The sequence below is a fragment of the Lithobates pipiens genome, unplaced genomic scaffold (assembly GCF_037356315.1).
Source record: "Lithobates pipiens isolate NorthernLeopardFrog02 unplaced genomic scaffold, aLitPip1_a1.2 Scaffold_16, whole genome shotgun sequence".
In the NCBI taxonomy this organism is placed as follows: domain Eukaryota; kingdom Metazoa; phylum Chordata; class Amphibia; order Anura; family Ranidae; genus Lithobates; species Lithobates pipiens.
The window spans coordinates 277,200,357-277,225,467 of record NW_027507748.1 but is presented as its reverse complement, the minus strand read 5'-3'; the positions used below and the strand labels follow the sequence as shown (position 1 = coordinate 277,225,467).

The 25,111-nt window shown below is 42.0% G+C and overlaps 1 protein-coding gene across 2 annotated transcripts in view; it reads left to right on the top strand.

Moving 5' to 3' along the window:
* Positions 1-473: 473 nt before the first annotated feature.
* The window catches only part of LOC143982595 (synaptotagmin-2-like), a 138,052-nt gene continuing 113,414 nt past the window's right edge, over positions 474-25,111 (top strand). The window contains exon 1 of one of the 2 annotated variants that reach the window (XM_077481461.1): positions 474-630. In XM_077481461.1, the coding sequence (XP_077337587.1) occupies positions 480-630 (151 nt within the window). In that variant the 5' untranslated portion in view covers positions 474-479. Of the gene's footprint in view, positions 631-3,007; positions 3,029-25,111 lie in introns of those variants that run through there. The other variant, XM_077481462.1, reaches the window with a different exon arrangement.

Here is a 25,111-nt window from a genome sequence, read left to right as displayed (position 1 = left end):
GCATCATCCTCCACTGGTCCTGTGCGCCTTTGGTTTCCGATTCAGGTGCAAATTCAGACAAAAATTTGGACCTAATTCCCTCCTGAATGCTGTGAGCTGTGGCCGCGGCATGTAAGACCCCAGCCTAAAACAGAAATTGGCTGTTGCAGGAAGCTCACTAAGCCATATGAAAATGGAATACAGACTCGATTTTTCGTTGGATTTTCTATTCATGTATGACCACCTTTATAGGCTCTTTCATGTTTCTGTCCATCACTCGGTATGTATTACCTGCATGACCCGACAAGCAGCACTGGCAGTGTATCATTGATAGAAGACACAGAGTACTGGCAGCTTTGTAGCATCCACTTGTAGTCAGTAGAAGACAATAATAATTGGTAAAGGTGAATGATTTCCTTGTGTACCATCTGGGTCAGTGCTGATCCCAGGGGAACTAGTTTAGCATATTAGGATCCGCGGACTGACCAATAGGAAGCGGGATGCAGGGAGACGTGGGAGGAATAGGAATTAGGAGAAGGGGAGAGAGGGAGGGGAGAGGAAGGAGCACGCGTGTCTCTGTACTACTGCAGACAGAGTTGCAGATAACCGGGAGAGGAGAGACACGGGCAGGACAGGGAACTCCACACACAGGTAAAGGCGGCCATCAGGCGAATGGCGGAGCGCTGTGCTAGGGACATCTGTGCATGCTGACAGCCCGGTCTACCTGGGCACCGTGTGCCCGGCTCTATCTCCCCTCCATGTCTCGGTAGGCTTTGAAGGTGTTCATGTCGGGCGGTGGGGGGGCCGTACTGCAGATCTTTGGCGCTGACACGGTTAATCAGACTGGGCGTGTCCTGGCTCTGCGGTTTGCCCTCCCTTTTATTATCTCCCGTAGTTTTTTTTTTTTTTTGCTCTCCACGAATTCTGCAGCATCAGCATCGCCCTGTACTTCCCCCTCCCCCACCCCATCCATTGTCAGCACACCGCTCCATGTCCTAAAACTTGGGGGATTCATGGAGTAGTGTGATAGTGATACTGTGATGTGATGTGATACTGTCATAGAGGATGGGAGCACACTGCAGCCTCTGCATTCCCCATCATCATCCTTCTCCTTATCATCATCATCATCCCCCTCCTCATCATCACCCCTTCTCATCCTCATTCTCTTCCTCCTTCTCATCATCATCCTTATCATCATCCCCCTTCTCATCATCATCCTTATCATCATCATCATCATCATCATCCCTCTTATCATTATCCCCCTTCTCATCATCATCCTTCTCATCATCATCATCATCATCATCATCATCCTTCTCATCCTCATCACCCCTTCTCATCCTCATCAACCCTTCTCATCCTTTATCCTCCCCCCATCCCCCTTCTCATCATCATCCTTCTCATCATCATCATGATCATCATCCTTCTCATCCTCATCCCCATCCTCATTCCCCTTCTCATCCTCATTCCCCTTCTTATCCTCATCCTCATTCCCCTTCTCATCCTCATCCCCATCCTCATTCCCCTTCTCATCCTCATCCCCATCCTCATTCCCCTTCTCATCCCCATCCTCATCCTCATTCCCCTTCTCATCCCCATCCTCATTCCCCTTCTCATCCCCATCCTCATTCCCCTTCTCATCCCCATCCTCATTCCCCTTCTCATCCCCATCCTCATCCCCTTCTCATCCTCATCCCCACCCTCCTTCTCATCCCCATCCCCATCCCCCTTCTCATCCTCATCCCCATCCCCCTTCTCATCCTCATCCCCATCCCCCTTCTCATCCTCATCCCCACCCCCTTCTCATCCTCATCCCCACCCCCTTCTCATCCTCATCCTCCTCCCTCCTGAGGATGGAGATCTCTCAGCAATCTGACTGTTCCTCTAGGGCAGGACAGCCCACACCTGTCTCCATGGAGGGGATCACACTCTGCCGCAGTGTTCTGCTCAGGCTGCACTTCTCTCTGTACATCCCTATGGGCTGTGAAGCGCACATTCCTCCTTTTGACTTTGAAAAGTCCAGTTTGATTAGTGACTCCACTGCTCTCCCCCCTCCTGTGACTGGCAGACAGTGCCGCATAGACTCAAGTTTAGAGGTGCACCGTATCTCACACAACCAGATTATCGGACGAATGATCGGTAGCATTATTGTTGTTTTTTTGTATGTTTTCTTGCATGCTAGTCTCCTATCGAAAATAAAAAGGGGTTACTAAAGTTGCAAAAATTCTTGTTCGACAAAATAAAAAATCGGAAGTGATGTGACGTGTTGTATTGTATCTGGATTGTATTTTCAGATGACAACTGTACTGATTAAACGCAAAATTGTCATGCTTGTCCCGTTAGATAATATCGGATGATCTGATTGGCTCTCGATAGCTGTGTACTAGCAATCAGATTATCGTACAATCGCTGCAAAATCTGTATTTTTCTTGTGATTTTCTGATCGTGTGTACGGGCCATAAGTGTAATGTAGATGCACACTGGGGTGTATACACAGTGCTGCAATTAAACATTAATGCACAAAGCATCAGCACTACATTAGAGGGATTGCACAATTTCCACATAGAGGATGAAAGCCTGTTTCTACTGTGTGTAACAAGGCTCATTTCCTTCATACATTACTTTAGGGAAATCCCTTAACGTTTTATCTACTACTGTTATTAGTACACCCTTTCTAAGATATTCTGTTTGTTTTTTTCCGATTGCAGGCTGTTCTACTGGCATGGTTTGTTACCCTGAACACTATAATGGCTATGGGGGACCCTTTGTCCACTTTTGTGCTGTGCATTAGATTACACTAGGTCACTGGGGCTAATTTAATACCCTGGAGTGTGCAAAATCTAGTGCAACTATGCATAGAAACCAATCAGCTTCCAGTTTTTTTTGTCAAAGCTTAATTGAACAAGCCGATGCTAAAAGTGGATTGGCTACCACGTAGAGCCGCATCTGATTTTGCACTCCCCAGCTTTAGTACCGGTAAATCAAGCCCATATTGTCTTCTTGCACTGCTTTGTGGACCTGGCAGGGCTGCTTTGTTTCAGCTCTTCAAAAGGTATACTCATATATCATTTATACTCCACTGCATTTCTAATAGCTTTTTGTTATTTAGCCATATGTTTATAAATACATTTTTATTTATGTTTTAAGTAGGATTACACATACAATTTTTATTTATGTTTTGATGTGATTATACATTTTTATTTATCCTTTAAGTGTGATTACACTTAAAGGGGCAGCTCCATTATTTTTATATTGGATATTAGTTATATGTTTCATTTTTGTTCACATTTTTAATTTAAACATTTGCAAGTAATCCTAGGTCCAACACAATTTGAGACATAAAGTAGGCACCTGCTAGATTTTGTTTGTTTTTTGAGCCATATGTTTATGTAATTAAAAAAAAAAAAATCATTGCTGTGTAGGTGTTTGTTTATTTTTTGTATTTTTTTGCCCCCTCCCTTTTTTTTTTTTTTTTTGCTACTTAATGCCCTGTTTCCCCGAAAATAAGACCTAGCGTGATTGTCGGTGATGTCTGCATTATAAGCCCTACCCCCCAAATAAGCCCTAGTTAAAGTCCTTGTAGGTCTTATTTTCAGGGTAGGGCTTATTTGTGGGGGTAGGGCTTATATTGCAGCCATCACTGACAATCACGCTAGGTCTTATTTTCAGGGAAACAGGGTAGTATTCTATTTTAAGACACAAGGATGCAGTTGATCATTTTTGAGGCAGGGCTTAAAAGGGTTATTAGGGTCTTGTCTTTGTTATTTTAAAGAAAAAAAAGTTATAATTACCTGCTCTGTGCAGTGGTTTTGCACAGAGCAGCCCAGATCCTCCTCTTTTAGGGTCCCTCCCTCTTGATAGGTGCCCCCACAGCAAGCAGCTTGCTGTGGGGGCACCCAAGCATGCACGCTCCAGAGCTGCGACTTGGGCCCTGCCCCTTCTGTCTCCTGATTGGCTCACTGGCTGTGATTGACAGCAGCGAGAGCCAATGGCTTCTCCTGTTGCCAAAAGCCAATCAGGAGTGCGAGTCCCTGGAGAGACAAGGCTCTTGTGGACATCGCTGGATTAAGAGGGGACATGGGTAAGAATTAGAGTGGTCAGGGGGGGCTTCCCGCAGAAACCTTGTGCCTTTACAACCACTTTAAAGTCTGCAGCACACACAATTTGGTCAGCCATTTTTTCTGAAATGAGTTAGACCCCTTTCACATAGGGGCGGTTTTCAGGCTAAAAATAGCGTCTGTGTAGCGCCTGAAAAAAACGGCCCCTTTCACTCCAGTGTGAAATCCGGAGGGCTTTTACACTGGAGCGGTGCGCTGGCAGGATGGTGAAATAAAGTCCTGCTAGCCACATCTTTGGAGCGGTGTATTCACCGCTCCTAAACCGCTCATACCCATTACCGATTTACCACAGACGCCCGCACCACCCCAGTGTGAAAGGGGCCCAAGACCCCTTTCACACTGGGGCAGTTTTCAGGTGCTTTAGCGCTAGAAATGGCCTCTGCTAAGCGCCTGAATACCACCTCCCATTCATTGCAGTGTGGCGTTTCACACTTGGGAGGTGTGTTTGCAGGATGTTACCAAAAGTCCTGCAAGCAGCATCTTTGGGACGGCTTGGGAGTGCTGTATTTGCTCCCAAAACACCCTGCCCATTGCAATGAATGGGCAGCCCTTCCAAATCACCTTAAAAGCGTTTTGAAAGCACTGCAAAAGGGGGGTTTTAACACTTTTTGGGGTGTTAAAATTGCCCCGCTAGTAGTGGCCGAAAAGCACCACTAAAACCGCGCTAAAACGAGCGGCTCTTTAGCACTATTGGCAAGCGCTGTCATAAGCTGGCTACACACGCTATACAATTTCTATACAAGTGTCTTGTACAATTTTTCCTTTAGATTTACCAAAACCATATAATATGAGGTAAGACCTAAACACTTTACAATTGTATGCAATCGGGCAGACCCTCACACTACATAGCTGAAGGTAAATCTAAAGGAAATTTAACAACAGACATTGTATAATGTGTAGCCAGCTACAGAACAAGCAAAATGACATTCTGTGACAAAATGTAAAAAAATGTAAACATTATGTAATTGCACTTCTATCTGAATGAATTGCCAGTATAATAGTATAACTTACACAGTATGTGTGCATCAAATTTTGCTGTAAAGAATCTGTTCCTGGCCACCACTAGAGGTTGCTGCTTGGAGATGGGGAAACTGCTCTGCATCATGCTACATGATCAATGTCTCCCATCCCAGGAACAGATTTTTCTTGGTATAGCAGGAAGTACTGACCAGGGTTTGCAGGCGGTATTGCCATTAGCAGGACTAATGTTCAGAAATAGGCAAATCCATGATATTGGCATTTTTCTGAGGGTGCTGAAGCAAGGACAAATGTATAATATTCAATTAAAGTGCTGATGTAAAAGAGACCATCACAACACAGGTCTTTTTGAAATGCTATGATGACAGCCATCTTTTTTTCCATCAGCTGACATATGGGTTGACAAGGTGCTAGATCACTGGAACTAGTATTCTGCTCAGAATTCAGAAATAAATGATGGGTCCTGCTATAGGAGATTTTAGAGAACACTTTTTTAGCTTTTGCACATGCTTCCTTTTAAAGGAGGGCTGTACTTGTGGAACAATGTGCTTTGCTTTTGCTGAGCTCCTCTTCTGAAAATGCTAGCTGCCTGTTAGTGTAAATGCGAGTGGAAAACACTATTGACAGATTGTTTGTACAGTAGGTAATGAAAAAGATATAGCACCAGCATGTCAGAAAAAATCAAAAAAAATCAAAAGCAGAATCGCTGAGTTGGAAAAAAGATCACCTCCCTCCTAAAAAAAAAAAAAAAAATACCTGGGGAACTCAATCAGGTATAGCTAATCACCTTGACTTTCATTTGACTTTGAACTTTAATCATTTTGTTTCACTCAGTTTGAGAAGCTCTTTCCTGGAGCATTTCAGTCCCTGGTAATACAACTGAAGCAAACAATCAACTATGGGTGGCAAGGCACTGTCAAACGCTCTCTGCGATAAAGTTGTGGAAAGGCACAAGTCAGGAGATGGATACAAAAAAAAAATCTAAGGGTTTATCAATGCTTGGAAGCATAGTGAAGCCAATTTTTTTTTTATTAGGAAGTAGAAGGAATTTGGTATAACACAGACCCTCCCTGGATCGTAACGTCGCTCCAAACTGGATGAAAGAGCCAGGAGGAAACTGGTTTAGAGAGACTACCAAGAGGCCTTCAGCAACTCAGAATTAATTGCACAAATTTATGACAAAGGGTGGTCATTGTGTGCATGTGACAACAATATTACAAATTCTCCACAAATGTGGCCTGTATTGGAGGGTTGCAAGGAAAAAGCCACTCCTCAAGAAAGGCCACATACAGTCATGATTGAGTTTTGCCAAAACACACCTAAAAGATTCTGAGGTCACATGGAAAGAGGTGTTATGGTCAGATGAGATTAAAATTGGATTATTTGGCCTCATTGCCAAATGATATGCCCGGCAGAAATCCAATACAGCTCACCATCCAAATAACACCATTCCTGAAGTTAAGCATGGAGGTGGTAATATCCTGTTATGGGGGTGTTTCTCTGCAGTAGGGATTGGAGCACTTGTCAGGATAGAGAAATGGATGGGGGGAAATATCAATTGGGGGGAAATATCATTTGAGGAAAATCTGCTGCCCTCTGCTAGAATGTTGTCGGTGGAAAGAAGGTTTATCTTCCAACATGACAATGACCCAAATCACACAGCAAAAATGACCACACAGTGGTTGAAGGATAAAAAGGTGAACGTCCTTGCATGGCCTAGTTAGACACCAGACTTAAACCTCATTGAAAATATGTGGGGTGACTTGAAGACTGCAGTCCACAAACGGTCAAATTTTACTGAACTTGAGCAGTTCTTTAAAGTAAATTGGGAAAATATTGCAAAGTTAGTAGATACATATCCCAACAAACTAAAGGCTGTAATTTTAAAGCAAAAGGAGGTTCAACAAAATACTGACACAAGGGGCTGATCCTTTTTCCAACTCAGTGATTCTGTTTTTGAATTATTTTTTTTCTGACATTTTGGCGTTATATCTTTCACTTGGATATTATAAGTTGCTCTAGTAAATACAGCTGGATAAAACAAAAACTATGTATGTCTTCATTTCAGGCTGCAAAGCAACAAAATGTGATTATTTTAAAGGGGTTATCCTTTTCTATATCCACTTTATGTATGTAAATAAATGCTTTGTGAGGGACATACTGTATGTGGAACCTTCTGATTTATTTTTATTTTTTTTGTTCCCGCAAATTTTGAGTACGCGGACCACTAACACGCAAGCAAAGTTTCATCCATTGAAGTACATTTTTGCCATTGTCTGAAGTAAACCTCACCCATTAAATAAGAGCTTGAGCTGCTATTTCTGGTTGGGACACGTGAATGAAAGTGCACACACTTTGTAAAGGCAGCCTGGGGCTTGCTCATGCTGGTTAAAGCAGTATGTTCATTGTAAAGTGGTTCTAAAGCTAAAACATCCTTACCTCAATGTATTCCCTGCTAGTGGTAATGTAATGTTTAAGTAGTAATATCGCTCTCTTTCTATCGGCTCTCCCTGTTATACGTAACTGAGCCCTCACTTGATCCAGAGCTGCGCCCATCTGTAGTGGCTCTCCCAGTTCTCACAGGCTTTACTGCTATCAGTCCTGTGACAAAGAAGCAGGGGGCGGGGCCATGCAACATGGTCTGTGTCATTGGACACAGGCAGGGCCACTCGGGATCAAGCGTACAGGTGTGCCATAATAGGAAGTGGTAGTACACCGAGAAAAGGAGAAGCCAGGAGCGTCATGGGGGACCCCAAAAGAGGAGGATCCGGTCGATCTGTACAATGCTATTGCACAGAGCAAGTAAGTTTGTTATTTAAAAAGGAAACATAGTCACTTTAACCACCTCAATACTGGGCACTTTCACCCCCTTCTTGCCCAGACCAATTTTCGTCAATTAGGTGGCACTGAAAGGCAGCACTGATTGGCCTCACTGATGGGCACAAACTGGCATCACTGATGGATACAAGTTGGCCTCACTGATGGGCACTGTCGGGGTTGTACTGTAATCGGGGGGGAAAACATGATCAGTGCCCTGATTACCTATACATGTCTACCCTGTGAGGGGATGCCGCTGATCAGCTCTCCTCTCCCCACACTCTGTCAGTGTAAGAAGAGGAGAGCAGATAAACTATATCTCCTCATTTACATGTGATTGGACACAGCCGATCACATGGGTAAAGAGCTGCAGCTAGGGACACAGCATGCTCACGCCCCTGCGGTAAAACTGGGTGACGCTGTATGACATCGGCCTAGAATGAGTGCCCCCTGCTCCGCTGTCATTTTACTATATTGTTGGCGAGAGGCGGTTAAGGTAAAAAAACTTTTTTACAACTTGCTTACCTCAATGGTCCAGCGCTTGCTCAGATGGCATATTTTCTGTCCTCTCTCCCTCTATTCACAGAGACTGAGGCAGCAGTAGGGGACATTGGTTCCTGCAACTGTCAATCAAATGCTGAGAGGTGGGGGCAAAGCCAAGCCAAGCTATGTGTGCCACACACAGCCTGGCTCAGGATCAAACCCACTAGTCTGCCCCCCATAGCAGGCAGATTGCTATGGGGGCAGACACCGAATAGGAGCATAAAGCGCCGGTGGGAGACCCCAGAAGAGGAGGTTCGGTGCAGCTTTGTGCAGTACCTTTGCAAGAGCAGGTAATTATAAGATATTTAAAGACATGCCTTTAGAAATGCTTTAGTTCTGTCCCAGTGTTTGCTTTTATTTAGTTTTTCCTTTGCTCTGATTTCCTCTAATAAGCTCTCACAAAGTGTGACTGCAGCCTCTCCGCCCCCTTCTCTGTGATACTTATGCTGCGTACACATGATCGGAATTTCGGTCAGCAAAAGACCTATGAGAGCTTTTCATCGGAAAATGGGACCGTGTGTATGCTCCATCGGAATTTAGCTGGCTGAATTCCCACCAGCAAAAATTTGAGAGCATGTTCTCAATTTTTCCGATGGAAAAACTTTCTATCGGAAATTCTGATCATGTGTATGCAATTTTGATGAGTAAAAACTCACCCATGCTCAGATTCAACTACGAGATGGAAGCTATTGGCTACTGAGTATTGAATTTCCCTTTTCTAGTCCCATCGTGTTGTATGTCACCACATTCTTGACGGTCGGTATTTGGTGTGACCTTGTGTATGCAAGACAGCTTTAGCGAAATCCTGTCGGAATTCCATTGGCACCCGTGTAGCGCTGCTGCTGAAGTGCTTTGCAGTGATTTCCATGGGCAGGGGCAGTTTAGGAGCAGTGTAAACACCGCTCCTCCACCTCTCCAAAGATGCTGCTTGCAGGACTTTAAGACCCATTTCACACTGGAGGTGTGTGAAAATCCGAGTGCTTTCACACTGGGCATTGAGGCACTTTAGGAGCGGTGTCTGAAAAGAGCCACAATAACTACGGTAAAGCACCATTAAAACTAACGGTGCTTTACCGCCGTCGCCCCTGTGCTGGCAGTGTGAAAGGGCTCTTAACGTCCTGCCAGCGCAGCGCCCCAGTGTGAAAGCACTCTGGCTTTCATGTTGGGGTGGCAGGGGAGGCATTTTACAGCGCTATTTGTAGCCCTTTAGCGCCTCAAAAACGCCTCCAGTGTGAAAGGGGTCTTGCCCAAGTTTTCGATCAAACCCAGCGCTGTGCAGGGCTGGATTATTCTCTTCTCGCTGGATCCTATCTCTTCTCTTTTCTCCTCTTCACATAGGGACATGGGCAGCATTGACTACTGCTGCTGTCAATCACATTCTGTGAGATGGAATCAGGGGAGGGGCCAAGGTGTGCTGTGTGTGTCTATGGAGTGCGGCTGCATAGACGCACAGCACAGGAGTGAGCACGCACATGTGCTCTCATAGCAAGCAGCTTGCTATGGGGGTACACGGAGAAGAGGAGGAGCCAAGCTGGCCTGGAGCGACTCCAGAAGAGGACCGAGCAGGTGATTATAACATGTTTATTATTTTAATTACCTTTTTAGTAACACTTTAATATAAAAGTGAACCAGGTGGCCCTATATCCGCCTGATCATTTTTACAGTACTTGTGGTGTACTCACATTAGCTGCATTCAAAAAAATACACTTCAATTTGTTTTAATGAACACATATCTGCATTATTAAAAAAAAATGTATACCTGAAGTTCTGCTTTACCTTTTTTTAAATTAAATCTTTTTTTAACTCAAAAATATTTGTGCCACATCACATCCCGAGCCAAAAGCAAAGAGACCATAACTTGAGTATTACTGCAAAAGACCCTTGCATCACTGAGCATGAATCATAGTGCACTCCTGACTAAATGCAGTCTATTGATAGGAAAAGCAATAAATATTGATGTGACACTGGAGCTGCCCTCAAAATGTAATCAATATACCAATTCCTTTTGAAAATGTGTGTAGTATTCTCTGTTCAATGCGTCATGTAATGATAAACTGCGACTGCACTGCAAACACATTTTCTACCTCTCCATATGTTTAGCTTACTTGGTGCACTTAAAAATGAGTTCCTAAACAAGAAAAAATACAACATTTTAAAAATACAACATACAAAGAAAAGAATACTTAAACTAAATATTTTGTTACAGATGTTCTCTAATGTAAACAGGTGTGTATTTTTTTTTTTTTAAACCACCTCCTGCCCAGTCCTCCTGGTTGTGCGTCACATGTGCAACCTAGGGTCAGCGTGGCGGCACTATGTGACCAGTGGAAACAGCGGAACACAGATCATTGTACTGGGCCAGCCATGGTACCATTTGATAGCTGTAGCCCATCACAGCTATCACAATAGTACACAATGGCACACAAATAGATGCCATTCATAAAATGAATATGAATGCTTACATAGGGATCACCACTATAATAAGTAATCATTGTGTGGAGGAAAAAAAGTTCCTGATCACTTGCCCAGAGCAGTACAGTGTCACCATGGTGACACTGTACTGCTCTGGTGACAGGATGTAAAACAAAAAAATTTGGGGGGGGGAAACAAAATGTATTTAATTTCTTAATTTTCACAAAAAATTGTGACCAAAAATTACGACTTCAAAAAACTTGCCATGCCTCTTACTAAATGGGTGTCTACTTTCCAAAAAGGGCTTCTTTTGGTGGGCATTTGTACTGTCCTGTCATTTTAGGGCCTCAAGAAATTAGATTTTTTAAATTAGCAGTACAGCAGGATTAATCAATTTTCAAATATACAAGTGTGTGAGATAGATATATCTATAATATTGTGAAAAATATGCTGTATATCTATATTGATATGGCCTGGGTAGTGTGTTAGAGAGAAAAGAACGCCACATGGTTTGATGTAAATTAAAAGTATAAAGTGACCGAGGGCTAAAATCAAAGTGAAAAAATTATGGAGCAGGCTGATCCATTTTGCTGAAATTTCATTGCAGCAACTCAAAATGGTACGTGCTTGTATGCATGCCTGACCATGTCGGGGCAGGCTCCTAATGAGATGATGGATGGTGTTCTGGGGTAATTCTTCCCAGATCTGGACCAGAGCATCACTAAGGTGCAACTTGGTGGTGTAGGATGTCTCAGAAGTGTTCTATTGTATTTAGGTCAGATGAGCATTAGGACAATTCAATGGTATAAATTCCTTTATCCTACAGGAACTGGTTGCATACTCTGGCCGAATGATACAGGGCATTGTCGTGTACCAGGAAGAACCCAGGACCCACTGCACCTGCATAGGGCCTGACCATGGTTCCAAGGATTTCATCCCAATACCTAATGGCAGTCAGGGGGCCATTCTGTAGCCTGTAGAGGTCTGTGCGTCCCTCCATGGATATGCCTGCCCAGACCATCACTGACCACCACCAAACTGGTCAGGCTAAATGATGTTCAAGGCAGCATAACATTCTCCATGGCTTCTCCAGACCCTTTCACATCTGTCACATGTGCTGAGGGTGAACCTGCTCTCATCTGTAAAAAGCACACGGGACCAGTGGCGGACCCGCCAATTCTGCTGTTCAGTGGCAAATGCCAATCAAGCTCCATGGTGCTGGGCAGTGTGCTCAGGGCCCACTGTAGAATGTCGGGCCCTCAGGCCACCCTCATGAATTCTGATTGTCTGGTCAGAGACATTCACACCAGTGGCCCCCTGCAGGTCATTTTGTAGGGCTCTGGCAGTGCTCATCCTGTTGATGGATTAACCCCCCTGGCAGTGTTCCCGAGTCTGGCTCGGGGTGGAGTTCTGTACCAAATGCAGTAACCCCGAGCCAGACTCGGGACCACATTGCTGAATCCAGGAGGACGTTTACTTACCTTCTCCCCTGGATCCAGCGATGTCCCCGCGCTGAATCGAGCGGAGGATGAGCCGCTCGTACATCACGGAGCCGAGCTTCGTTCCCTGCGAGCGTTGCGACGCACGGGGAAGGAGATTGGCGCCAAATTCAAAAAGTTAAACATACAATATACATACAGTATAATGTAATCTTACAGATTACATTGCTGTATGTAATTATTTCACATCCCCTTTGTCCCTAGTGGTCTGCCCAGTGTCCTGCATGCTGTTTTATATTATAAAAACTGTTCTTTATGCCTGGAAACTGGAGATTGTCCATAGCAACCAAAACTGTCCCTTTACATCAAAAATTATTTTAGACCAGTTAGAAAACAGTAAAATAAATTGTAATCACTCGCAGAATTGAGCGACAGCAATTTGTGGGGCGATCCGTCATCAAATATTGAAAAGTAATGACAGTGACAATTCTGCAACTGAGCAAATTTCAGTGTTTTTGATTTGATTACATTATTGAATAATTTTATTTTTGTTATATTATTATTTGGTATAATTATTTATTATATTATAATTTATGATTTAATTTTTAAAACTTTATCATACCCGGGATGTGTGCTAGACTCTGGTTTGGACAGCTTTAAGTGAATTATTCCTAAGAATTACAGGACTACAATATAAAACGCCAAATTTTCATGCAAAATAATTGTACCGCTTTTAGCACCTAAAATCCGAAATAATTGTACCGCCAGGGAGGTTAAGCACCTTCTATATACCTTTCCAGCTCTCCTAGAGTAACTGCCTGTCTCCTGGAATCTCCTCCATGCTCTTGAGACAGTGTTCTAGACTCTATAACATTCACAGAATAGAAAATTTACACTAATTTTGGGATTTTTTTTATACCAAAGAAAGGTAGAATACATTTTGGCCGTACGTTTATGAAGACACGTTTTATTTTTTATTTTTGTTTGTTTTTAAGTTTGATATTTTTTCATTTCTATAGCAAAAAAAAACAAAAACAAAAAAAATAAATAAACACCCGGTGTTAATTAAATACAACCAAAAGAAAGCTCTATCTGTCTCAAACATGCTAAAAATTTAATTTGACCCTGCGTGTGCGGTATGGTGGCGACAATGGCAATCCAGTGTGGCAATCCTTTCCTCTTTATACTGGTTATATCACCCACCTAATCCAAAACTTAAAAGTTTTGGCTAAACATACACCTGAACATAATTTGAAACAGAAGAAAACGTACACAAAGATTAGGGTGAACCCATCATATCTCTTTGAGACTCCCAGTTCTACCATATTTTGTCAGGATTTGAATTGCTTTGATTTTGTTATATATTAGCTGGGTGTTTGCATGATAGCACCCACATGTATAATTTTACTAATGCAACAATTAATCTGTTTTTATCAAACTGTCTGAAAAGTGCTGTATTTATTGTTCCCATCAACCATGCTTATTGCTTCTTTGTAATATATAGTAGAAGGAAGTATGTAATTGACCTATTGCCATCCGACAATTCAGTAGACCTTTGCAGAAATGGGTCTTGTGCCAAAACACTAGTTTTGATGCAAATAGTTACTTTTTTTACAAATATTTGTAGCAGACATTTAACATAACTTTAACATACAGTCTGCATAATCTGATTGAATATCAAAAAGAGAAACCATTGTTTCAAAGAGGGATTTTTTATTTAATTTAAGTGCTTGAAAATATGGGCATTTAAAGTATTACTAAACCCCCTGCATTGTGTAGAATGGCTGTTTGATCCTGATCTTCTCTGATCCTCCCCTGCTTTTACTCTGCCCTCAATCCATCTACTGATAGTATAGAGCCCTAGGAGGCACTCTGCAAATGCTCAATTTGGTGTGTATTGCTAGAGTTTTTTTTCTGGGGGAAAGCATATGGTCAGCGCAGGGCCCATCAGCACTGTCCAGACAGAGGGTCAGGGGTCATGCAGCCTCATAGGACAGTCAGAGGAGAATGAAAACCCCTTCAAGCTTTAACCCGTGCTCGACCAGACGCTGATAGAAGTCACAGGACTGATATATGCTGCTGATGAGAAAAGGTGTTTGGCAGTTTGTACTACTAAAATAATTGCATTCCATGTTCTGTGTACTGTGAGAGACCAGATATAGTGAATGCAGGGTCCTGGGTTTAGTAACACTTTAAAAGACCAAATACGAATCAAAAGCCATACTTTTTATTCGTAGTCTTAACCCCTTACAGACCGCCTGTTGTCGTTTTACATTGCTACTATGAAGAGGAATATCGTTGTTATGACAGTAGCTAGCTGCCATAACCCTGGTATCCTCTTCTTCAGCAGGTGATCCGTTTCCAGATAAAAATGGTCTCTGTGGTGGATTCGCCACAAGATCACTTTTAGCGTTGGCGGGGGAGGGCCCCCTCACCGCGCTTCGGTGCCCACCGCTGCTTATCGAAGCCGTCAGTAGTGGTAGAAGCGATCTGATCCTTCTTCCTGTTAGGCATGGAGATGAGTGAGGTGAAGATGGACCCCCAAAACGTCACTTCCGGCCATAGTTCTTAAAGGGACATTTTTTTTTTTTTAAATTCAAATTACATTGAATTTTTTTTTTTATTGCATTTTAGTGTTAATATGAGATCTGAGGTATTTTTGGAGGTCCTGTCATAATTTTTTTTTCTATTACAATAGATGAATTAAATAAAAGATAAAACAAATAAGAAAAAAAAAAGATTTTTTTTTTAAATGCACCCCGTCCTGCCGAGCCCGTATGCAGAAGTGAATGCATACATGAGTAGCGCCCGCATATGAGAACGGTGTTCAAACCACACATGTGAAGTATCACCACGATTATTAGAGTGAGAGCAATAATTCTAGCTCTAGACCTCCTCTGTAACTCAAAACATGCAACCTGTAGAATTTTTTAACGTCGCCTATGAAGATTTTTAAGGGTAAGCGTTTGTCGCCATTCCACGAGCGGACGCAAGTTTGAAGCATGACATGTTGGGTATCAATTTACTCAGCGTAACATTATCTTTCACAATATAAAAAATAATTGGTTTAACTTTACTGTTCTTATTTTTTTTATTCAAAAAAGTGTATTTTTTTCCCCCCCAAAAAAAAAGGGCCACTGCGCAAATACGGTGTGACATAAAGTATTGCAACGACTACCATTTTATTCTCTAGAGTGTTAGAAAAAAAATATGTATAATGTTTGGGGGTTCTAAGTAATTTTCTAGCAAAAAAAATGTTTTTAACTTCTAAACGCCAAATCTCATAAAGATGCTCGGTCCTTAAGTGGTTTAAATATGTTTAGGGATAAATCAGTTAACACTATAGACAATAAAACGTTCTCAAATACATGGGGAAAATTCAAAAGCAATCCTTCTTTAAAAATCATTAGATATTTGGTGATGTGTAGTGGTAAACCTGCTTTATGCACTTCTTTGAGGAAACCTGAGACTGATAATGTCAGTCGCTTTTATCTCAAAGTGTACCTACTTTTTCTGACCAAAAGCATCTATTTGTGAATATCTTGCATTATGCTATAATTCTTCAAAGCAAACCTAGTCATAAGTGGCCCCTTTCACACTAGCATCCCGATCAAGTCCACCTGTTAGTTTTTCAGTCTCCTCTATGGAGCTGGGGATGTCAACGATCATATGTCTGTTGACACCTGCAGACCTCATCCGATCCTATCCCCTAAAAACAGGAGATCCATTTCCCATCAGTCTGGTGGATCGGATGGCAGTCGGGTGTAAACGAACAGGTGGTCTGTTTATATTCATCCTCCCATAGAGAAGAGCAGGCTGTGTCTGTGTCCACTTTGCAGAAGTGGAGCTGCCACAGAGCAGCCATCCACTTGCTTAGCATTGATCAGCAGATAGATTCCCCACTGAGCAGGCAGACTCCAACGAAGCCTGTGTGTTAAGCCCTGTGCACACTGTCCCAATATTGAACGGTGCTAAAGAAACCAGCCGATGTTTGACCTGTGTGTACACCAGCCTGTCTGACAGAAACTGGCCCGCTTCTGTCAAATGGGTTTGCAGGAAAACCAGCATCTGATCATGACTGGCAACCAATGGCTGTAAGCGCTGACTGATGTGTTCTGTTGGCAGACATGGAGCCCCACCCTCTCTCCTGATTGGCTAGATGAATTTGACAGCAGTGGGAGCCAGTGGCGCTGCTGCTGTCTTTCAGCCAATCAGAAGAGATATTTCAGAGGGTAATATTAGGGGCATTAATGGCCGGGTAACCAAAGCAAGTAAACCCAAGGTAAGTATAGTAGCAAGTCCTAGTTGCAATCTCTGAACACCCAAGAGGATAGTATGTGACCGTTCAAAATAATATTAATGCATTAAGATGTTTGCCAATGTTCACCAATGCCAGAAGTCTGCCAAGCAAAATAGGTGAGTTGGAAGCTCTGGGGCATCAGGAGAGCTATGATGTAATCGGTATTGCTGAAACTTGGCTTCAATCCTCACATGACTAGGCTATTTAATATTCTTGGCTATGCACTCTTTCGGAAAGACAGAGTAAAAAGGAAAGGTGGGGGAGGGGGGGGGGTCTGTCATTATGTGAGAAGTGATCTCAAAGCGAGTCTGAAAGAGGACCTGGTGGATGGAGAGTGTGAATCTGAAGCATTATGGGTGGAACTGCATACAGATGTGTGTAGTTCAAAGTTAATCATTGGAGTTTGTTATAGACCACCCAATGTTAATGAGGAGGTGGAGACTCAGCTCCTTACACAGATGGAAAGGGCTGCAAGGGTTGGGACAGTGATGAGAATAATGGGGGATTTTAACTACCCAGAAATTGACTGGAGTAATTGCACTGCTGGGACAGTTAAAGGGCAAAAATGTATAAACCTATTACAGAACAATTTTATGGTCCAGCTTATTGAGGCCCCAACTAGGAATGATGCTCTGTTGGACCTGGTAATCTCGGACCATGCAGAGCGTATTACTAATGTTCAGATAAAGGAACACCTGGGTAGCAGTGACCATAACATGATTTCATTTGATGTTAGCTGTAAGCAAAAATCACATACGGGCAAGATAAAAACACGTAATTTCAAGAGAGCAAATTTTCCAAGGATGAGGACTGCTCTCCAGGACTTAGACTGGGAGAGAATATTGACATCAATGGGCACAGAGCAGAAATTGGAATACTTCAAAAAGACTGTTTGTGAACTCACTGCAAAGTATATTCACATGGGCAATAAGTTTAAAAGGCTAAAAATAAAAGCTATATGGCTCACGGCCAAAGTTAAAAAAGCTATAAACTATCAGAAAAAATATAAAAATGAAGGAACACTAGTGTCATTTAAATGTTACAAAGAATATAACAGAATATGTAAAAAGGAAATCAAGGATGCAAAGATTCAAAACGAAAGACAGATTGCAAAGATAGAACAAACCCCAAAAAATTCTTCATATATATTAATAGTAAAAAGGTCAAGTCTGGGCATGTAGGCCCTTCACAAAATAATCTAGAGTGGGTGACTGGGGACAAAGAGAAGGCTAATTTATTAAATGCTTTCTTCAGCTCTGTGTATACAAAGGAGCATGGGGGAGCTCATGTCCATAATGGGGATGGTAGTGACACAGCCCCAAATCCACAATGGCTCAAAAGAAATATTTGGACAGAATAAAGGTGGATAGAGCACCTGGACCTGATGGCATCCACCCACGGATCCTAAAACAATTTGAGCTCTGTAATTTCAAAGCCATTGTATCTAATTTTTAGGGACTCATTAATGACAGGAATAGTACCAATGGATTGGCACAGGGCCAATGTGGTGCCTATATTTAAAAAGGGAACAAAGTCTTTACCAAGTAACTATAGACCTGTTAGTTTAACTTCTATAGTTGGGAAGATACTGGAGAGATTAATAAAAGACCACATAGACGAGTTCTTGCAGGAAAAAAATACTTTAAGCAACAGACAGCATGGATTCATGAAAGACAGAAGTTGTCAGACAAACCAGATTTTGTTTTATGAGGACGTAAGTAAAACCTTGGACAGAGGGGTGGCGGTGGACATGGTATACTTGGATTTTGCAAAAGCATTTGATGCAGTTCTGCACACATGGCTCCTGTGTAAGGTAACGTCTACAGGTTTGGAAATATCAGTTTGTAAATGGATAGAAAACTGGCTAAAAGACAGAATTCAGAGAGTAGTGGTTAATGATTCTTATTCTGAATGGTCTACGGTTATCAGTGGTTTACCCCAAGGTTCAGTGCTGGGACCCTTACTTTTTTAATTTCTTTATAAATGATATTGGGTCTGGGATCAAAGGTAACATTTCCGTCTTTGCAGATGACACCAAGCTATTAGTGGAATAATGTCCTTACAGGATGTCTCCAATTTACAAGCCGACCCCAATGCTCTGTCTAATTGGGTGACTATGTGGCAGATGAGGTTTAATGTTGAGAAATGTAAAGTTATGCACTTGGGGGGCTAAGAATATGCATGCATCATACATGCTAGGGGGAGTACAACTGGGGGGATCCATAGTGGAGAAGGATCTGGGGGTTTTGGTAGATCATAAGCTCAATAATAGCATGCAATGCCAAGCTGCAGTTTCCAAAGCGAGCAAAGTCCTTTCCTGTATTAAGAGAGGTATGGACTCCAGAAAGAGAGATATCTTTTTGCCCCTGTTCAAATCATTAGTAAGACCTCATCTGGAATATACAGTTCCGTTTTGGGCACCAGTTCTCAAAAAGGATATGGGGGAACTGGAGAACGTGCAGAGAAGGGCAACCTAACTGGAGGAGCTCAGCTATAAGGAAAGATTAGAGGAACTGAATTTATTGACTCCTGATAAGAGGAGATTAAGGGGGGATATGATCAACATGTACAAATATATAAGGGGTCCATATAGTGAACTTGGTGTTGAGTTTACAGTCAACAAAGAGGACAAGGGGGCACTCTTTACGTCTAGAGGAAAAGAGATTTCATCTCCAAATATGAAAAGGTTTCTTCACAGTAAGAGCTGTGGAATAGACTCCCTGCAGAGGTGGTTCTGGCCAGCTCAGTAGATTGCTTTAAGCCCACGTACACACGGTCGGAGATTTTGCCAACCAAATCCGTCGGATTTTGCCCGTCGGATTTAGTCAGACGGATTGTGTCCGAAACTGTTGCATACACACGGTCGGGCCAAGTTGGCGAAAAATCCGATCTTTCAGAACGTGATGACGTAATTTCGTTACGATGGGACTACATTCAGGCTAGTAGCCAATAGCTTTGATGTAGGAATTTGATCTGAGCATGCGTGGCACTTGGTCCGATGAAAATCCTCTACACATGATCGGATTAGGTCCGTCCAGCCCAGTTGGTCGGGAAATCTTTCCAACATGTTGGAAAATTGGGTCGGACTGAGATTCGGACGGAATCAGTCCGATGCATACCACACACAGTCAGATTATCTGACGACACGGTCCGATAAGACTCATTCCGACAGATTCTCCGACCTTGTGTACAAGGGCTTAGAAAGGCGTGGATTATTTCCTAAGTGTACATAATATAACTGGGTACTAACATTTATAGATAAAGTTGATCCGGGGAAAATCCGGTTGCCTCTCGGGGGATCAGGAAGGAATATTTTCCAATGCTTTAGCAAATTGGATCATGCTCTGCTGGGGTTTTTTAGCCTTCCTCTGGATCAACTGTGGGTATAGAATTGGGTATATGGGATTGTATGATCATATAAATATATATACACAGTGCATTGCGAAAGTATTTGGCCCCCTTGATCTTTTCAACCTTTTGCCACATTTCAGGCTTCAAACATAAAGATATAAAATTTTAATTTTTTGTGAAGAATCACCAACAAGTGGGACACAATTGTGAAGTGGAACGAAATCTATTGGATAATTTTAACTTTTTTAGCAAATAAAAAACTGAAAAGTGGTACGTGCAAAATTATTCGGCCCCTTTACTTTCAGTGCAGCAAACTCACTCCAGATTTCAGCGAGGATCTCCGAATGATCCAATGTTGTCCTAAATGACTGATGGTGATAAATAGAATCCACCTGTGTGTAATCAAGTCTGTATAAATGCACCTGCTCTGTGATAGTCTCAGGGTTCTGTTGAAAGCGCAGAGAGCATCATGAAGACCAAGGAACACACCAGGTAGGTCCGTAATACTGTTGTGGAGAAGTTTAAAGCCAGATTTGGATACAAAAAGATCTCCCAAGCTTTAAACATCCCAAGGAGCACGGTGCAAGCGATCATTTTGAAATGGAAGGAGTATCAGACCACTGCAAATCTACCAAGACCTGGCCGTCCCTCTAAACTTTCAGCTCAGACAAGGAGAAGACTGATCAGAGATGCAGCCAAGAGGCCCATGATCACTCTGGATGAACTGCAGAGAACTACAGCTGAGGTGGGAGAGTCTGTCCATAGGACAACAATCAGCCGTACACTGCACAAATCTGGCCTTTATGGAAGAGTGGCAAGAAGAAAGCCATTTCTCAAAGATATCCATAAAAAGTCTTGTCTAAAGTTTGCCACAAGCCACCTGGGAGACACACCAAACATGTGGAAGAAGGTGCTCTGGTCAGATGAAACCAAAATCGAACTTTTTGCCCACAATGCAAAACGATATGTTTTGGCGTAAAAGCAACACAGCTCATCACCCTCAACACACCATCCCCACTGTCAAACATGGTGGTGGCGGCATCATGGTTTGGGCCTGCTTTTCTTCAGCAGGGACAGGGAAGATGCTTAAAATTGTGGGGAAGATGGATGCAGCCAAATACAGGACCATTCTGGATGAAAACCTGTTGGAGTCTGCAAAAGACCTGAAACTGGGAAAGAGATTTATCTTCCAACAAGACAATGATCCCAAACATACAGCAAAATCTACAAAAGAATGGTTCACAAATAAACGTATCCAGGTGTTAGAATGGCCAAGTCAAAGTCCAGACCTGAATCCAATCGAGAATCTGTGGAAAGAGCTGAAAACTGCTGTTCACAAACGCTCTCCATCCAACCTCACTGAGCTCGAGCTGTTTTGCAAGGAAGAATGGGCAAGAATTTCAGTCTCTCGATGTGCAAAACTGATAGAGACATACCCCAAGCGACTTGCAGCTGTAATCGCAGCAAAAGGTGGCTCTACAAAGTATTAACACAAGGGGGCCGAATAATTTTGCACGCCCCACTTTTCATTTTTTTATTAGTTAAAAGTTTCAAAAATCCAATAGATTTCGTTCCACTTCACAATTGTGTCCCACTTGTTGGTGATTCTTCACAAAAAATAAATTTTTTATAGCTTTATGTTTGAAGCCTGAAATGTGGCAAAAGGTTGAAAAGTTCAAGGGGGGCCGAATACTTTCGCAAGGCACTATATATATATATATATATATATATATATATATATATATACATACAATATAATATAATTTTTTTTTTTTTAACTGGATGGACTTGGGTCTTTTTTTTTTTTTCAACCTAACTATGTAACTATCTCAGATGCCTGAGGCACTTGTGGACATCGCTGGACAGAGAGGGATCTCAGGTAAGCATTAGGGAGGCTGCTACACACAGAAGGCTTTTATATTAATGCATAGAATGCATTAAGATAAAAAAAACCTTCTGCCTTTACAACCCCTTTAAGGGGCATTACATTGTAACAATATTGCTGGAGCAGAGGTGACTTAAAGGATATCTTAAAAGAGCCCACGATCACTGAGCACCTGTCAAACATTTGATGACAAAAATTAATTTGTAAGACACATATATTTATACCTAATAAGGCTGAAATGTGAAAAATACATAACGTGTTTACCCCAATATTACCAGACCAAGCTGACATCTAAATCTGGCATGTAGAGGTTGTTTTTCCATTTAGTACTGCCCAGACAGAGTTTAAAATGATGGGCCCATTTTATTAGCCACTTGATTAATCATCATCTCTGGAAAAAAACTTATCGAAGCAGTACAGTGGTTACGTATAATAGGGCCAGATATATAAAGAGGGATGATTATTGAATATTTCCTATGCATTCAATAATGTTTTATTGTCTATATTTTTCTGTTTCAATTGTTTTTATTTGGTCTTAACCAATGGTGAACACGCAAACGTTACACCCACGCAGGGGCTAGCATTGAAGTGGTAACAAGAGTTAGCTTGTATTGAAGGCAAAAAAATTAGGTGATACATCAACAGAAGAAACCAGAGCTAACAGCAATGTATAGGAGTGTTCATGGAACCTTGTGGACCAAGGGGTCCCAGAGAGGCTCCCCACAAATATGGGGTGTCCCCTGGGCCCTCTATAATCCAAAAGCTAGTGCGCTGTATAGCCTAGACAGATCTAAAAGGGAACGGAAATCAGAAGAAAGTTGGGCAGAAAGGTAAGGCTAGAGGGAAGGAGCTCATGCACATTTCTTAGGAATATTAATAAAATGGTTGAATTCTATTCCTTTTTTTTTTTCCCGTCTTTTTAAATGCTTGTATGTTTCCAAGCACCGTAGCCCTCATATACACATCCGTACAGGGGCCATACAGCACATAGGGCCTGATTAAACACTTTCCCTGAACCCACAGCTGCTGCATACAGCCTCCCACTGAGACCAAATTGGAAGATGTGGCTGTATGCGATTATTTCCTGGGGGTTGCGTAAAGCACCCTCACAAACCTTTACTCCAAAGGCACTCTACCTGCGTTTGGTTCATAGGTTCATGTGAATGCTTTACACAACTTTTGAAGCATAATAAACTGCTGCATCTTCTAATTCATCTCATGGGGTGGCTGTACTCAGGAGATGTGGGTCCAGTGAAAGTGTTTACTCATGCTCTGTATGCCTTAAAGCAGTTGTAGACCGTGGATGTTGCAAAAAAACAAACCTGCAAGGGAGTGGCAAAGCTCACCTGTAATGTCACCGCAAAGAGGGCTGTCTTTCCCCCTGTCTTTCTTTCGGTTTTGCATGCTCCAGCTATGTGATTGGCCAGAGCAGCGATGACGTCACCGCCGCATATGCATGTGGGAAACCCTCGGTTCTGGCACAAAGCTCTAAAATTCTGGCAAGGTATGCCAGACCTTCAGAGGGCATGCGCCAGTGATGTCACTGGCTGAATATCTCCTAAACGGTGCATGTTTAGGAGATATTCATTTTACCTACATGTAAGCCTTATTGTAGGCTTACCTTTTAGGTAAAAATGAGCAAGCAGGCAATAGAACTACTTTAAAAATCCATTTTTAAAACAATTGTATTATTTTTCTTGACGTTTTGATTATTGGAATGTAGTTCTGAGACTCATCCATCATCCCAACCCATGTTTGATATAATCTGACTAGATGCGATTCTGTTGAACTCACGGAAAAACAAATCAATGTACTCGCGCAATAATTAAAAAGCATTAAAGTGAACATGGCTATAGAAAAAAAAAAAATCTACTCATGTGCCACTGTTTCCTTGCTAATTTTACTTTTTTGTAAGGTGCTTCAGGAAGTTTGTTTTATCTCATTGTGTTTCCATTTTCACAGCTTACAGATGCATTTTCTTGAAACCTGGGAGAACTCCTCAATTACTAGGGTTGTTATGAGTCCCCTGTGATGAAACACAATTATTTAGATTGCAGTAGCGTTTTAGCTGCTGGCCTCAGATGTTCCAGTTCCTTGCACTAATAGATTGTGTATGCAATCATTTACATCCCAAAGCCTATTCAGCCTGATGTCATCTAGATTGCAGTCCAGTTCACCAAGAGCATTCTAACATGAATTTGCAGCAGGGTGGATTTGATTTAAATCACTAGTAAAAAGACTTGATTTAAATTTTATTTAAATCATAATAAGAGCAACTGTCATTTGTGTCCCACAGCAGATTCTCCTCTGACCGGCTGTTAACTCACTGACAGTCCCATTCACTTTAATGGGGCAGCTGGTGATGCGGCAGTGACACAACAAGGTGAGGGATGTCACGGCAGCAGGTGAGTGGATGCCTGCTAACGGGCACTGCCATAATGGATCTGAAATGACAGGACTCTTTAAATGTAAGGACTTATTCTTGCTGGTAGTTAGATTCTTTAATATTTGCAAACAAAATGAAGGTTTCCTATTTAGAATAATAAGCTGTCAGGTTAGTAAAACGGCGATATCCGAACCGATTCAATCATACAGTTTGTAGTGTACATAGATTTCCAAAACAACGGGATAAAGGAATATTCCTGAACTTTGGTTAATCTCATGTTTACTCTGAAAATTTGTATATGCATTAATGCAGTGCATGTGATCTCAGCTTGCAGAGCTTTGAGTCATTGAATGAGTTTACCAAAAATGTAAATATACAGCCTCATGCTACATAACGAAGCTCCATTTTATGCTGAATAAAATAAACAAAATTATTAATTTATCTTAATTAGAAAACTATCTTTAGATAGATTTGACTCCAAAAGCATTTTATTAAATTTGATTAAAAATCTGATTTATTAAAAAAAAAAAAATATATATATATATATATATATAATTATATCCACCCCGATTTTCAGGCCTAATTTGGTTGGTGGCGTAGACATGGTGCAACAATGTTCGCTCTGGTTGCTATCTACATATTATAGAGTCCTATGTTTTGGGGCAGCCTTGAACTATTCTGTAGATATCTGCAGCCAGTGGCCACTTTACCATTTTAGCTTAGCCCCACAAGTGCATAAGGACCCATGCTATCCTGTAACTCATCATATACAACCAAAAAAAAAGCCTAAACCCTCTTTTTTTTAAATCTTTTAGCTGGAACAGACATACTGCAGGTCTTGAGGGTATTGGTTTGGAGAGTATGCCACCTGAGGGAACAGAAAGCTAAAACTGGTGTAGAGGTGGA